This window comes from Ambystoma mexicanum, chromosome 3q, assembly GCF_040938575.1.
Source record: "Ambystoma mexicanum isolate Mex_15411 chromosome 3q, UKY_AmexF1_1, whole genome shotgun sequence".
NCBI classification, from domain to species: domain Eukaryota; kingdom Metazoa; phylum Chordata; class Amphibia; order Caudata; family Ambystomatidae; genus Ambystoma; species Ambystoma mexicanum.
Window position 1 is genome coordinate 1,282,964,882 of NC_090926.1, and position 17,336 is coordinate 1,282,982,217.

Below are 17,336 nucleotides of genomic sequence, written 5' to 3' on the forward strand. Positions count from 1 at the left end.
GCATGGTAGCCATAACAGACATAGATACCACCTCTGAGGATGAGCTGGCTAGCGACAAAAAGATCCTGGACAAGAAGTTCGAGGAAGTCAGGTCCTATGGGAGGGATCCCGACGAGGCGGACGTGGAGAGCAACGGTGGAGCCTACAAGGAGCCGCGGCCCGTGGAGCGAACGAAGGAACCTGCTTCCCAGCCATCACTCCCATCGCAACTGATGCCTACGCCACAGGACAATTCAGGTGCAATCTTGATGGCTTTGCAGACCCTGTGTACGGAGATAAGGACAAGGTTGCCCTTACCCCCAGCGGATGATCCAGCGCCGCCTGGAACGTCCGGGAGCCCACCAAACAAGCGGAGGCGAATCCATCCTCCCCCTCCCTTCCATCCTTCACCCCCATCGCCTCCACCAAGGGATGAGACGGGAACGGAGACGGCGACGATGGGGACGGATGACGACGGTGGATCGACTGGATGGATCTCACATCAACCCCTGCCCGGGCCTCCCCTTCCGACAAAATTGGCTCCTTTCACGCCATGATTGCCAGGGCATCGGAGCTTTTCCAGCTTTGCCCCGAAGAGCAGAAGAAGGAAGGTTTCCTCTACCCACGACGGGAGGCCAAGAGGAAGACCGTCCTCTCAGTCCTGTTACTGGACAACATCTGGGACAAAGGACTGGCACAGCTGAAGAACCCGTCCATGGCTCCTGCGAAGAGGGACCGGTACGAGAAGAAATACCGGGTCCCAGACTCCACCCCTATGTGCCTCAGAGCACAGCCGTCCCCAGATTCGGTGGTCTCCGCGGCAGCCAAGAAGAAATCGGCTGGGGCAACGGCATCAACTTCCACTTCCCCTCCGGATGGCGAGGGGAAGAAGCTGGACGCCATGGGACGACGGGTCATCTCGTCGGCAGCGACGACCATCAAAGCGGCCAACGCCCTCGCGATCGTGTCACGCTACAACAGGAACCTGTGGTTTAAGATCGCTCCCCTTCTGTACTTCCTTCCAGACGACAAGAGGGCCGAAGCCCTTGAAATCCTGCAGGAAGGCGAGGTGGCTTCGGACCACGCCGTCACGGTGGCCACAGACATCGCCAACACCGGTTTTCACCAGATGGGCAACCTTGTTTGCCTTCGCCGGCGCGATTGGCTTAAGGCCACCGATTTCCATCAGGACGTGCAGACCAGGGTACTGGACATGCCCTTCGACAGGAACAACCTGTTCGGCAAGGCAGTGGATGAGTCACTACAGGCCATCAAGGTGGACGCCGAGATGGCCTGGGCCTTGGGTTCTCTCCATCAACGACGGTTGTCCTTTCGGACCTCCAGAGGCAAATCTCAAGGTGCCTCCAAAGGATTTGGCGGCAGTTCCGCGTCGTACCGCCAGGCGGCCCGCTCCTCATCGCAGGAAGCCTACAGAGACCGCAGTAAGGCCAGAGGACACCGTCATCATCGCCAAGGAGGCAAAGGTGGCAAGGCCTCGGCGAAGCAAGACTGAACCGGCCATGATGTCGGGCCCCCACCCGAGCACCCCGGTGGGAGGCCGGCTGGTGAATTTCGTCAGAGTGTGGGAGTCCATCTCCACCGACTATTGGGTGCTAGATGTCCTGGCCCATGAGCACACTCTGGAGTTCCAAAGAAAGTGCCCCCGCCTACCACGCATGGCCAGGAAGGAAAACCACGTGCCAAAGCTGTTTCTGGAGGTATGAGCAATGCTAAAAAAGGGCGCGATAGAACTCGTCCCGAAGAAGCTCCGGAGTATACTCGCGGTACTTCCTCGTCCGAGTGAAGACCGGCGGCTGGCGGCCCATCCTAGACCTTCGCCACCTCAACAAATACATAAAGTCCCAGGAATTACGGATGGTCACCCTTCAGCATATGCTGGGACAGCTGGAGGGGGGTGACTTCCTGTCATTGCTGGATTTGGAGGATGCCTACTTCTACATCCCCATACACAAAGGACAACAAAAGTTCCTACGATTCGTTGTTCATGGGCGACACTACCAGTTCAAGGCCTTGCCCTTCGGGTTGAAGTGGATGCCGATGGTCTTCACCAAGTGCCTTGCCCCGGTAGCGGCACGGCTGCGCTTGCAGGGGATACACGTATACCCCTACCGGGATGATTGGCTCATTCGAGCAAAGTCATGAGAACTCGCCGTCGATCACACAGCGAAGACCGTCCACCTGCTCACCGATCTGGGATTCCCGATCAACTTCGCGAAATCCCACTTGTTACCATCGCAAGATGCCCTGTTCCTGGCAGCCAGACTCGACACTGTGACGCAGTTGGCTTCACCGTCAGAGGAAAGGACGAAGGCCATCCTGGGCAAGGTACAATGGCTGTTGGCCAGGGTGAGGTCCATCAAGTCCCTGCTCGGCATTATGTCATTGTGCATCTACCTTGTGCGTCTATGCAGGTTGCGGATGCGGCCACTTCAGGAGTTCCTCGACGCCCATTGGATGCAAGCGGCGAGCAGCTTCGAAGACAAGATCTCCCTCAACGAGATGTTCCGTCAAGCGATCCGGTGGTGGGGCTCCCGCGCGCACCTCGCTGCTGGCATGGACTTCGCACATCAGGTGATAGCATAGCTCTCAACCATGTGTCTCGCAAAGGCGGGTGAAATCACCCGATTTTGTTTCTGGCGGGTGAGACGCCCATTGGAATGAATGGGCGTGCATGAGGCTTGGCGGGTGAATCAGCCCTTTGCAAGGCGGGTGACACCCGCCAAAAGCGGGTGAGTTGAGAGCTATGGGTGATAGTGATGACGGACGCCTCCCTGGAGGGATGGGGAGCGCACACCGGAGATCTCCACGTAAGAGGCCTTTGGCTCCCGGAAGAGAGGTCCCTGCACATCAACGTCCTGGAGCTCCGAGCTGTGTTCTGGGCCCTCAGGTCTTTCCTTCCATCCCTCAAGGGCAAAGTGGTACGGATCTTCACCGACAACACCACCGCGATGTTCTACATCCAGAAGCAGGGGGGCACCAGATCCCCAGCCCTATCCAAGGAAGCGCAGGATCTGTGGCACTGGGCCGTCGCCCAGGGGATGTTCCTGGTACCTTTTCATCTGGCAGGAGTGAAAAACACTGTTGCCGACTCACTCAGCAGGGAGCTGCACTCTTGCCACAAGTTGGAGCTTCGGCAGGATCAAGTGGACCTTCTATTCCGACAATGGGGCAGTCCCCAGATCGACCTGTTTGCGACGGCGGTGAACACCAAGTGCCAGAGGTTCAACAGCATGTTTCCCCAGCCGGGGAGCATGGGCGATGCATTCTCCTTCCCCTGGGACGGCCTGTTCCTGTACGCGTTCCCACCGTTGCCGCTGCTTCTGCGGCTCATCAATCAACTCAGACGGTCCCGGTGCAGGATGATCCTCGTCACACTGGCATGGCCGAGGCAAATATGGTTCCCGGACCTTCTGGACTTATCAGCGTCCCCCCCAGTCAAACTGCTGACAGACGCAGATCTTCTTGATAGGGAAGGAGGCGCCATCCTACACCACGACCCGGGATCGCTGAACCTGCAGGCCTGGCTCCTGCAGCACTAGAGTTCGGAGGCTACGATACCCTGGCGGACTGCAAGGAGATACTTGCAAAGGCCAGGGCCTCCTCGACTCTTAAGTGCTATGGACATAAGTGAAAGAGGTTCGCTGTTTGGTGCCGTGCACAGAAGATCAATCCTCTATGGATTACGGCCCCTCAAGTGCTGCTGTACTTGCTGTTGCTGGCCAAGGCGGGGCTGGCACATGCCTCCATCAAGATCCACCTGGCGGCTATCTCCCGCTACACCAGAATTCCGGGGCAGTCGTCGCTGTGGTCTCACTGCCTGGTGAAGGAGTTCATGAAAGGACTGTTCCGCCTATTCCCACCGGTGAAGGCTCCGGCATCGGCGTGGGAGCTCAACGTGGTTCTGATCAGGCTCATGGGTCCCCCATTCGAGCCCTTGCACTCGGCACTGCTGAAGTTCCTATTGTGGAAGACAGCGTTTCTTGTGGCCATCACCTCCGCACGATGAGTGGGAGGGATCCAGGCCCTCTCCTGTAAACCTCCATACCTGACATTCCATGAGATGAGGGTAGTGCTAAGGACGCACCCCTCCTTCATGCCCAAGGTGCCGTCGGACTTCCATCTCAACGAGCCCTTGGTGTTACTTGTCTTCTTCCCGTCGCCTTCGTCGCCGGCTGAGAGGACTTTGCACTCGCTGGATGTGGCTAGAGCGCTGAAGTTCTACGTGGACCGCACAAAGAGTCTTCGGAAGACATCACAGCTGTTTGTGAACTTTGGACCTGTGAACCAAGGAAAGGCCCTCTCGAAGGCCTCCATTTCCAGATGGCTCTCCGGCTGCATCATGCACTGTCACCGGTTGGCAAAGACCGTTAGAGAGCCCATTCAACCAGAGCGATCACTGCTACTACGGCGTTCAAAGACCGTTAGAGAGCCCATTCAACCAGAGCGATCACTGCTACTACGGCGTTCCTGTCTGGTGTGCCCCTGCTGGACATCTGCAGGGCTGCTATGTGGAGGTCGACGCACACCTTCACGAGATTCTACTGCGTCGACTGGGATTCCAGGGAGGAGTCCAGAGTCGGCGAGGCCGTGCTGCGCAACCTGTTCGCTTGAAGGTGAGCCTGGTGAGGAGGTAAGAGATGCTTAATGTTGAGTTGTTGAAATGCTTAATGTTGAGCCTTGCCACCTGCCGTGGTTGTGCATGTGTGTACTGCTATGTATTCTTGTATTCATGAGCATGTGAATCCATGCCAGACCCCATGCTGGAGAAGCAACAAGTTACTTTCCTGTAACTGTTGTTCTCCGGCATGGGTCTGGCATGGATTCACATGCAAACTCTCCCTCCTACCCCTCTGCGGCTCTTCTCTTGGTCCTACTGCCACTTTACGTGCTACCAAATCTGAAGATGGCTGCCAGAGGAGGGGCCTAGGTAGAGGGCAGTCATTGGCTGGAGGCAGTATGACCCAGAGACCAGTGATTGGTTAATAGTAGAAAGACAGTTCAGAAACGAAACTGAAACTGATTTTTTTCTTTACAGAGGATTCCCAGCCTGACAACAGGGAATATTCATGAGCATGTGAATCCATGCCAGACCCATGCTGGAGAACAACAGTTACAGGTAAGTAACTTGTTCCTTCTCCAACGTTGGCCTGACCGGCTCTAAATCCCGGCTAGGCAATACGATCCTGCTGTCAGCGCTACATTCCGGTGGGTGGTCATAATTTCGAAAGAAAATGTCGACAGACAAAAATGTCGACAAAAAAATGTCGAAAAAAAAAATGTCGACTTTCGTTTTTTTAATTATATATTTATTTTAGGGGTTCGGGAGTTAAAAAAAAGGGAAAAATTAAAAAAAAAATTAAAAAAGGGGGCTTGGGGGGGGAACCCCCCCATTTAAAAATAAAATGCATTGAAAAAAAAAGTCGACATTTTTTTTTTCAACATTTTTTTTCGATATTTTGACTTTCGACATTTTTGTTGTCGAAATTATCACTATAAACCCGACATTGCATGCACTCTTTTGTTGTATTTATGTGCTTTGCAGTTTTTATCTTAACAATTACTCCCCTTTAACATTAGAAAAACTGTGCCTGAGATTAATTTGTGATGGACTGGGCTTGTAGTGCATTTTCAGTTACAGGTTGCCCAGGTGGGGGGATCCTCATTCAGAATTGTGCCTAGTGGTAGGGGCCAGTAGTCTGCCAATTGTCTAACCAACTTGTCTTCCTCCTAAATCTATGTTTGATATCGTTTGCTGTATTGATTCGTATGCTATTGGAACTGAGTACAGGTGATGCGTTTTAATGAAATAAGAGTAATCGTGGTACCACCTAGAACTGCATATATTTACCATTTTAGAATTGTTGGAGCACCAAGTGTATTATCGTCATTGTGTATATAACCTTGAACCTTATTTATACAGAGACTGTGTTTTAACTAATACCGTGTGTGGACATTCCTTTGTGGGGGTTTGGGGACTACACTTTACTTAGGAATCAGCCTGCATCACCTCCTGAGAAACTAGGCCTTGATTGCTCGTCCATTGCTACCGTAATAGAGAATCTTAGCTGGGGTCCTCTGTGCCTCTCCTCTACCATATATAGAGCAGGAGTACAGACACCCCCGCCGGTCCTTTACACTGGTGGCAGCAGTGTGAGGCGTATGGTTTGAAGAATCAGTGTGTAACCTTGCCACTTACAAAATATCTGCATTTTGTTAAATTGAGGTTTAGTTGTGTACAGGATAACTACATTACAAGCAATGGAATCTTTTGCAAATGGTAGATTTACTTGTATGAGCTTAGAGGCTCTCCAGAGTGCTTGTGAAGCCAGGGAATTAGACTTTGAGGCTAAGTCTAGGGCTGAGCTGATAGCTGCCCTGGTGGACTACCAGATTGATTGATGAAGGGGGGATGTAACCAATGAGGGCCCTACCCCTCGGGGTGTTGTTGAATCTGATTCGGGGAACGCTACCATTCCTGCTACCTCTGTTCCGACCTCCAGCAATGTTTTTTCAGGGGATACTGTGGAACTTGAATTATTAAGGAGGAAATTGGCCTTGAAGTTGGAAATAGAAGCTTAGCTTAAGAAGAGGAGTTGGCACAGCAAGTGATCCTTAAAACCAGGGAACTGGAACTAAAGGATAGGGACCTTGAACTTAAAAACAAGGACACTGAATGTCAGAAAATCCAGCTCAAGAAAGCTAGATTGGAGACTACAGCGAAACCAGTTGAGAGTGTCAAGTCCCCAGCCACCAAGTTTATGAAAGATTTGGTTTTTGTGTATCTGGAGGGTTCTGTCAATATGCTGCTGACCAGAACATTGTAGATCCCTTTAAGCTGGCCAGGCTGGCTGACATGTGGGTCTCCCACCAGGTGTCCCCTACGGACTCCAGTGGAAAGGACCAGGACAAAGAAAAGGGGGCCTCTCAGAAAGCTGTGGAGTCCCAGAAACAATCACAGGCGAATAAACCAAAACCTTCCTCTCCTAAGACCCAAACATCTAGTGGGGATATGTCCTTTGTGGGTGGGAGTAAAAGTAGTGGTCCTCCTGCTGTGAAGCAGGCTCCCAGTGGTTCCAGTACCATACCCTGCATTCCTGGCACCTGTTGGGACTGTGGGGCTCTGGACCACAAGAAGGGTGACCCCAAGTGTAAAGGTAAGGCACTTGGAGTCCAGGCTGTCAGCCTGACCTACCCTTACCCCATGCCTGAGGTGGAGGCCACTGCCCTCCCCGCCTCTACAGGGATCACATTCGGTGCTCCTGTAGAGATGTCCCTAGTGTCCCTTGGGGCCTGGGCCAGTACGCAGAAGTACTGGCGATAATCCCACAGAACACCCGCAGGTTTTTGAGAAGTGTCCTCTTGAATGGCCAGCCTTCTACTGGCTTGAGAGACACTGGGGCAAGCATGACAGTGGTGGACAGGACCTTGCTCAAGCCAAAGGACTATGTAGGTGCTCTTCTGAGAACCACCGGGTTAGCTGGTGGGCCTCCCAAATTATTGCCTGTAGCCTTAGTCAACATTATGACTGGAGACAAGACAGCAAAGATTCCTGTCCTGGTTCAGGACAACGTGCCTGCTAACATTTTGTTAGGAAATGATTTGACGGAAATGGGGATGATCACAGATGGTCTACCCATGGCTGCTGCGGCGGTCACCTGATCACATGTCACACCGGGTCCGGCTGCGAGTCCAGTACCCTCGCCGATGGGGAAACCCAAAGCACGGCAAAGAAGGAAGGGCAAGAAGGCTGCCTCTTCGAAAGGGACCCCTTCTCTTCCTGCTGCTTCTGCAGCATCCGCTGGAATTCATGCTCCGGACGGGCTGGATCCAGTGGTAAACCCAAACTTAACTCCTGAGGAGAAGAGGCAGAAGACCCTCCTGCGGGAGAGGTGCTCAACCCAGAGGCCTGTTGGCTGAAGGGGGAACCTTCCGGGTGGAATTCTGTAAGGGTCAGAGAGAGTGCCACTCTCTCGAGGGTCTGAGGAAACAGGCCCTGTCCCAGGCACAAGGAGAAGTGCCTAGGACCTTCCAGATTTATTGGGAGGGTGAGCTCTTTGTTAGTGAGCCCACTAAGCCTGAACCTGGTGCCCTCCAGAGGTTGGTAGTACCCCAGGTTTACATGGCCTTCCTACTGCAGTTGGCGCATGAGGAGCCCCTGGCTGGTCATCTTGGTACCAAGAAGACTAAGCAGAGGCTCTCTGGCCATCTCTACTGGCCTCGGATGGGAGTACAAGTGGACCTGCCCAACTTGTTAGTTGTCTGGCAAGACTGGAGGCAGTGTCATTGCCCCACTGCAGCCGTTGCCAGTGGTTGGCACGCCATTTGAGAGGGTGGGCATCAGGTGGACATTAGTTCATCCTGGTCTTGGTAGATCATGCCACCAGGTACCCTGAGGCTATACCCCTTAGGACTGTAACTGCCAAGGTGGTTGCCAGGGCTCTCCTGGGCATTTTCACCCGTGTTGGATTCCCTAAGGAGGTTGTCTCTGACAGAGGATACAACTTCATGTCGAGTTACATGAAAACCATGTGGAAACAGTGCAGAGTTACCTACAAGTTCTCCACCTCTTACCATCCCCAGACCAATGGTCTGGTTAAGAGATTTAATAAAACTCTCAAGGACATGCTAGGCACTTTGGAAGAGCCCCTAAGGAGGAAATGGGATCTCCTCCTGCCATGCCTGCTGTTTGCTTACAGAGAGGTAACTCAAGAGGGTGTTGGTTTCAGCCCCTTTGAGTTACTCTTTGGACATCCCGTGAGGGGGCCCGTTGCCTTGAGCCTTGATCAGAGAAGGTTTGGAAGCCACCCCTCGAGGTCCTGCCAATCAAGTGGGGGACTATATGTTAGGCCTCAGACAGAGGATGACACAGATGATGGGTCAGGCAACAGCGAATCTCAAGGCCAGCCAGGAATTGAACAAATACTGGCATGACCTTAAAGCCTTGCAAGTCGATTGGACGCCAGAGCAGGAGATCCTTGCGATGGAGCCTACCAAGCCTCGAGCTGAGGCAGATAAGTGGACTGGACCCTTCAGGATAATCTCCAAGATGGGCGAGTTCAACTATCTGGTTGACATGGGAGTCCCTAGGGTAGCCCCTCAGGTATTCCATGTTAACAGGCTCAGGCCTTTCCACAGGCAAGCAGAAGTCTCATATCTCTTGCTGGCTTCAGAGCAAGAAGAGGACGAGGGTGAGCCCCTTCCTGATTTGCTGCACAGCAACCCTCAGGATGGCTCAGTGGAGGGAGTGCATCTCTCTCTTCCGATCTGATGACAGAGCAGCAAATGGCATGCAAGGCTTTGCTCTGGCAGTATGCCTCTCTGTTCTCACTGACACCAGGCCTTACACTGTAGTGTAGGCACGAAATTGACACTGGTGACAGTGTGCCAGTCAAAAGCAGGTGATACCGTATGCCAGACACATTTAAGAACCACATCCAGGCTGAGGTCGCTAAGATGTTGAATCTGGGTGTTAATGAACCCTCAACCAGTCCCTGGTCCAGTCCAGTGGTCCTTGTCCCTAAGGCAAGTTCGCAGGCAGGTACCAAGGATTGGCAGTTCTGTGTGGACTACAGAGGGGTAATGCCGTCACCAAAACTGATGCGCATACATTGCCCAGGGCTGATGAGCTTGTGGACACCATAGGTGCTGCCAAATTTGTGAGCACCTTCGACCTTACCTCAGGCTATTGGCAAATAGCTCTGACGGACCATGCCAAGGAAAAGACTGCATTCCCAACACCTGAGGGGCTCTACCAGTTTTGAGTAATGTTTTGGGTTGAAAAATCAGAGCACCAAGTGTTTTATCGTGATTGTGTATATAACCGTGAACCTTATTTATATAAAGACAGTGCTTTAACTAATACAGTGTGTGGACATTCTTTTGTGGGTGCTCGGGGACTACACTGTACTTAAGAACCAGCATGCATCACCTCCTAAGAATCTAGGCCTTGATTGCTTGTCCATTTCTACTGTAAGAGAAAATCTCGGCTGGGGTCCTCTGTGCCTCTACTCTCCCGTATAGATAGCAGGAGTACAGACACCCCCCTCCGGTCCTTTACACCCGTCAGCACCCGGACGGTGGTCCTTTCCGTGTGTTTCACAGCAACTTCCCTTGACTTGGCATGAACAACGAAGCACAACGAAGCGCAGGAACTTCCTATGCTTCTCGTGAATGGGGACATGGAAGTAAGTCTCCTTCCTCCAGTTGGCCGAACACGTGCTGCAACGTGACCATCCTGAATTTTTGGGACTAGAGGTACTTGTTGAGATGCTGCAGGTTGAGATTAGGCCTCCAGCTCCCATTTTTTTTTTTACCAAGAAGTATCTGGAGCAGATCCAGAGCCCCGGAGTCACTTTGGAACCAGCTCTATCGGCACTTTTCTTAAGATGGCCCATACTTCCAGCAGGAGATGTGGGAAATGCTGCTCCTGCCAGGCCACCGGTAGTATCTGTGGACACTTCTACTGGAATTCTAGAGTGTGTCCATGGGCGAGAGCATCAAGCACCCATCGGTCGGTGGAGATCTTTTCCCACGCACTGACTAAGCGCGCCAGCCCGCCTCCTGCCAGGGAGCATGGGTGGAGGCCCGATGTGCTGGCCGGTTCAATCTTGCTTCAGGGCCTGCGTGCAGCTTTGGGAGCAACGACGACAGCGGCCACCCCCGAAAACCTTGTAACGACCTCTGTAGGCCTGCTGGGCCATGTAACATAAGGGCTGGTGGTACGAGGATGATACCCCGCCAAAACCCTCCAACGAACTGCCGGAATTTCCTCCTGAGGCACGAAAGGAAGGACGATGTTGCTGAAGCATGCCGAGGGCACGGGCTGTCTCCGTGCTGGTCTTGTTGGCTTGCAACGATTCATCAACGGCCCTCCCAAAGAGATTTTCACTGTTGAAAGGCATGTCCAGGACACTCGTCTGAACTTCCTGCCGAAAGTTGGTGGCTTTCAACCAGCCACGCCGACAGAGGCAGACACCGTTCCCCATCTGTCAGAACGTGTGTCTGCGATGTCCAGGGCCACGGTGATGGCATGGTACGATGCCACTTCGCCCTCCAGGAGGATCTCTAGCGCCTCGAGCCGTTTGTCTTCGGTGAAGAATTCCAGCAGTGGGGCTATTTTATACCACAGCTCCCTGTCGTATCTGGCCACGATCGTAAGCGCATTCGCTGCCTTGACCATCGTTGCCACCAAGTAGATCACCTTTCTACCCACGGCGTCCAACGTCTTCCCCTTGCTGTCCGGGAGAATGCAGACTGAAGATGAGGGATTTGAGGATTTCTTCCTCGCAGCCGCTGAGTCCGGCGAGGGCTGTGACCGCAGGCACTTGGCACCGTTCACACGTCCACCGGGACTGTGTGAACGGACAATAGGTCCTCTTCGTCCGAAGAAGAAATATCTGTGCCCTAGAGCACGGCCGAGTCCTTCACTTCCCCCTGACCCCCATTTGTGTCCCGAGGGATCGGTCTTGGGCTCAGGGATGGCATCCTCTTGGGAGGGAGGGCCACTCTGGGCACCGTTGGGGACACCTGGACCGGGTCAGCCCCTTTCACCTTCGAGAGGGCGGCTGTTAGGGTCCGGCTTGACTGAATTCCACAGTAGCTGATGCTGGCCCCACAGACCCTCACCAGGAGTTCACCTCTCAACCCTAAAGTAAAAGCTGAGCTGAGAACCCCAAGAAAGGGAAAGGGGAATTTGGAAAAAAATAACAACGGAGACACTGCAGCCCTGCAACCTTGCAACCTTCTGGTAGGCTCTGGTATCTAGTAAACAAATACACTTGGTTACTTATACATTAGTGTAAAGTTCCTTTCTTAAATTATTTTTAAAAATACTCTAACTTCTTTACCTCTTAAACCCCTGTTTAAGACTTAGAGGTTAATTATCTGTATGGAATATCTTGTAAACTATGGTGATGCTTTAGTGCATATTGTCATTAGCCATTCAAGTCTCTTTAGTATCCTAAAATATCCTAAAGTAAATGACTCTTGCAAGCACCTTACAGACTTAGATATTCTTCTTTGCTTTAAAAGTTCATTTAACTCTATAAAGTTTGAGTTTTAAATGCTTTTAAATGCTCTAAACTAACAGTCACAAGTAACTTGATCTCGAAAGCGCCGGAATTCAATTTCCGTTGCGCTGAGATCATTACCCATGACCGTTGTGCCCGCTAAGTGTTGGCCTGACACGTTGTGGTCGCCGGAGTTCGATCGCGTTGTGACCGCACGCCCTCAGCAGATATTCTCCACCATTAACTAAGTGCGCTGCGCATCACAGAACTAGTTCCAACCGCGCGTGCGCTTCAGTAACCTATCAATTAAACATTTGTCGTTACAGTATTACGAATCATAATAAAGAAGCAAAACTGTGTACTTAACTCGCTGCCCGAGCAGCAAAGAAAGAGGATATGGTCAGAAAGATGGCAGTGTGTATGATGTGTGCCCTTAATGCTGGCATCATGCACCACACGCCTTCTTGCTCCCCTATGTATATTTATGCATATGGTTTATTTATTTTTTAAATGTATGTAATTGTTATAAAGCGCCAACTTTGCCCATTGGCTACAGTGTAACAAACAATGATAAATAAAACATAAAAGCAAAACAGACAAGAAAAAAGACAGAATTTAACAAATCAATCAAATTACAAGTCTGAGACTCGTATTAGGTAAGGGTGTTCCCAGCTTAATACAAATATTCAGGAAAGAAGGAAGGTTACTCTGGCCCCAACCAATGAGAATGCATACTGGGCCAGTAATTGTGGCCCACTCCTTGATTTTGTCCGTAGTTCTAGAATAACTTTTGCCAATAGTGGATCGTAACCAGGTGGGACTTCTCTCAGCTCTGGTTGATCCACTTTGTGAACAGTCACCATGACCATATTTCTTTGGTCGGCTGTCGGACCATTCAGGAATGGGTCAGTAATCTCTGGCATAGATGACCTACAAATACGTAGGAACCTAGTGGATGAGGAGTACGACAGGTGGTTCATGAGCTTCCTGGATTTCAAAAAATTAGATGAGTCTGCGGACACCTCGAAGGTTGGGATGATGGAGCCATCCAATGTAGCCATCTTAGGCACTGAACCCTGGGTTTCTTCCTTAGACAAAGGTAGGTTGGTAACATACTTCAAGTTAGTTTGGCAGCCCACTTCTGCCTTTTTGGTAACTGTCTGTGTTGCAGTAATGTCTGTTTGGCATTCTCTTTCCATTTTAACTAACGTGAAATGTTTTTCTCAAAGGAGTCAACCCAAACCTCAAAATCCTGGACACTCTCAAATTTGATCAAATCAGAAATAAGGATCTCTTTAACGATTTGCCAATTGTTTTTGGCGTTTGTTCCCTTTGCAAAGAGTTTGGGGTCGGAATACACTTCCGCAAGGACATCTTCCATACTTTTGGAGGGGGAGTGCATTGCATCTAATATCGCAGACGTTAACATGGAGGGCATTTGAATTTCTGGAGACTGCTCAGATCGAGCGTCTCCAGGGGTCCAGTGTATTCACTTTGTTCAAATTGAGTAGTCTCAGAAGGGCCATTATTATCCCTTTGTTGTCCCACGGCGGCAGGGACTCTTTTAGCACAACCTTACTGATAGACGATAAACTGGGGCTTGGCTGCAAGCATCAATCAGCGGAACGGAGGATTGACCAAGGTCGTCAAGTTGTAAATCCCTTTTCTCTTTTTGTAAGCGATGCCTTCTTAAGGAACGTCTGGCTTGAATATCAAGCATGCGGTGTGTGCCTGGCGTTGAAGGTACAGCCAGCTCATCCGATAACAACAGGGAAGGAGAGCCCGCTTCATCACTAGCATATTTAGGGACCTCCAAAGTCACCGGGTGATCGGGAATATGGGGGTTAGAAGACACATCAACAGGGCTCGATGCTATTCTGTATGTAGTTGATCTAGTAACAGGCATTTTGATATAAAGGAGGGAGAGTAGAGCAATAGTACAGGACCCCCCCCTTTGTGCCCACAAAAAGGAGATTAGCTAATAAAGGTGGGCCCAACGAACCAGCTACACCAATTGCAAGGACTTAGCCATTAAATGCACCCAGATGCCAGAATGCACCGAAGCACACAAGCAACAGTGAGCAGTAAGCATAGAACGCCAGCCACGCCGCCAACAGAGCTCACCAAGGCTGACATGATACAAAAGTGAGTCTGGAATAAACCTTTCTTTAGTAGAGAAACATACTTTTGCTGTAGTTGATTTGCAGTCATAATAATAATAGGCCATATTTGGGTTCCTCCACACACAAACGTAAGGGGAAATTTCTTGCGTCTCCTGTTTGAGGTTCACCCTCTGGCCCGGTGCAAAATATAGTTAGGGGTCTTCACCAAATTATTTGCCCTGGGACTGACCACAGCCCTGGGTGGGTCCAATTCTTGGGAACACTGATTCTTCTTCTTTTCTGGATGCTTGGGTCTGTGTAGGTCCGGGGTTCAAGTCCCTGAGTGACCAGATCCTGTAAACTCATTTGTAAAGAGCAAGAGCTGTACTCACTGGACTGTTTTGCTTTTCATGAACCTTCTTTTTGAAAATCACAATCGTGCATTCTTGTTTCTGGGCCCTGTGTTGGTATCCTTAGGGGTTCCCGTGGTTAAAGGTCTCTGCAGGTCCCCTCCTCACATTCACTTGCCTTGTCCCAAATCCTGCTGTGGTGCATCTCTTCCCAGGGCTGCAGGGTCTTGCTCCCAGGCCTGTACCTCACCTCTGGGGTAGAACTGGAACTCCCTTTTCCTCATAGCTGGTGCAGTACCTACTCACTTTGTACCATTTATTCCTATGGAGAACTGTAGAATTTACCTGGAACTCTCCCAATGTGATGTTGGCGTTACCTGCCTCTAGACATTTTTCCTGGCACTCCCTTGGGTCCCTGGGGTTTTAGGCCAAAGACTGGAATTTTAGTGGGTAACAATGATTTGATATGCATTATTAAAACCTTTCATTCCATTCCTGTCAATGTGAAATGCCTGATTGCGTTGTATCACAGTAAGCGCTTGCTGTGTCGATTTTTCTAGGAGTGCAATGGGTTTGCGCTTTGCGTCTACGTGGGTTCTATCTCTTGGGTGGCTTCCGGCTTTGTGTACTGAAGTGCGCTCCCCCTTTTCTCCCTCTAGGTCCTACGTTTACTTTACGGTTTGCGTTTGTATTATTTCTAATACTGTGTCGGAGAGGTTTAGGAATACTCTTTGTTTTCAGTGTTGGCAGACGAGGCTCTGAATATGACTACTTGGAAGTGTTATTGTACTGTGTCAAGGATCCCTTTGTTTTCCCACCCCTCCGCCTTTATGTTTTGTGTCTGTCTCTATATAGTGGACTTGCATTGTAGTGTTAGGAGAGGATTGCGTCTTACCTGATTGTCCAATGTTTTATAAACGTACTTTGTGTTTACTACGTGTTGTACCTCTACTTATAGTATTTTCTTTTACCTGATAGAAATTGCATGTTTAATTCTTAGTACAGTGTATATATATTTCAGTATTCCAGCTTAGTATGTATTCCTTGGTTAACTGTGTGGACGAACTGCACTTCAGTGCCAGTCTTTCTCCCTTCCTTGAGTTACGTCTGAGTGCTCTGCGATAGCTAGCAGAGTCCCTGGCCTTGCCTTTAGGTTCGAAATACTGTCCCACCTGTAGGTTAGAGGGCTACACAGGCCTGACAAGAGAACTGTGCTGCAATCTCCCTAACACCCCAGTACTCAAATGTGGCCTTTTCTCGCACTTACACAGGTCCACGCCTCCAAGAAGAACAGCATGAACGTGGTCAGCGGGCTTCGGGACATGATCAGGGAAGGAGGCTTTCGCTCCCTCTGGCGGGGCAATGGAATCAACGTACTGAAGATTGCGCCAGAGACAGCCATCAAATTCATGGCATATGAACAGGTGAGCGCCTGATTGGCAACCACCTCTAAACTGAAGTATATAAACATTTTCAAATGTACAATGATATATGCTTGTCAATAATGGCATGGTGTCTGGCTTTCGAAAGCAAAGTCACACTATACTTGCGTTCAAATAGGATGCGGCCCATTGTGAGAAGCAGTTACGTAGACAGGGCTTCTTACATGAGCTCTAGTCCTAGGCTGCTGCTAGTTATGCCCCATAACTTTGTGCTGCTGCGCACTGTATGTTCTATTTATTTGTCAGATTCACGTTGCAGCGCTCAATATATTTCCCTCCTTGTTTCTTCAATCTCTATACGCTGTCAAGTCCTTTTGTGGTTCACTCCCTAAGCACATCAACGCATGTATGAGCCGCGCACCGCCATGCCCCGGGGCTCTCTTTCCCACTAGGCTTTTCTCAAGCAGGAACCATTATTCAGGGAACGCGCTCTACCTTTTCCTTATACGCGTGCACCTTTGTTGTAACGCTCGCACCTTTCTTTACACAAGCAGTGTCTTTCTGCAGTGCACTTTGCTACTATCCTCACCTCGTTGGTGGGATACCAGCTAGGCCGCATACGTCAACACGCTCTCATGCTCAGCAGGGTTCTCTACTCTAACCCACGGCCTGATAACTCGTGCTTTCTGTAACGCAGCGTAATTAAGCAGATATTGATCCTGCGCCTCTGATCTTCTGGCTATTCCCCAAACGATTGCTTTGCCAAGTTACACTTTTACTTTTTAAATGAACTGCTAACTTATTGAACCATGGTAAATTCACAATTTAAATTACTCAAACTGAATCCTCTTTGACTTTTATGTTGAATCAATTGACTTCATAAATTCTCTTAGCTTTTAGTTCTTCTTCTGAAGCTTCCTGTTAGAGATTAATCTGAAATTTGCCCTATGTTATCCTGAACTCATGACTGCTGTGACCTGCTCCATTCGTGTCTTGAATGAAAGGCAGTTTAGAATCCTTTTCAAGCTGCCTTTCTTGCCTCCAGTCAATCAACTTCTAGCGCATCTTCTCCATCTTGGAAAGGGACAATCCCAGTCTCCAGTAAGACTTCCGTTAAGGAAACATTGTTTGCTTCAAAAGTACACACACTCACTTCCAAAAACATTAGTAATGGATTGCTAATGGATAAAACATACCACAAAAGTATGCACTACCTTCCCCGTCCTGGAGTGTCTTCCCGCGGTGCCCTGACAGTAACCCCCTCCATAAGAACCTGTCCCAGGGCCAGGCCTACCCGAATTTCATTGATGGAAACTCTTCACTTGTCTACGAGTTTGTACATCCTCAACCAATACCCACAAACTTTCTTCCAGGCCAAATCCCTTCCAATCCACCAAGTACTGCAATTTCTCACAACACCTTCGCAAATCCAAGATTGCCTGCACCTCATACTCATTCCCAGAACCTTCGGTCAAAACAGGCACAGGGTTTTCT

General features: G+C 50.3%; 1 protein-coding gene across 1 annotated transcript in view; it reads left to right on the top strand.

The window, feature by feature from the left end:
- Nucleotides 1-17,336, top strand: part of LOC138447881 (mitochondrial adenyl nucleotide antiporter SLC25A23-like) — a 538,577-nt gene that overhangs the window by 239,329 nt on the left and 281,912 nt on the right. Inside the window, exon 6 of the mRNA XM_069604353.1 lies at nt 15,732-15,884. Coding sequence (XP_069460454.1) covers nt 15,732-15,884 — 153 coding nt within the window. The remainder of the gene's footprint in view (nt 1-15,731; nt 15,885-17,336) is intronic.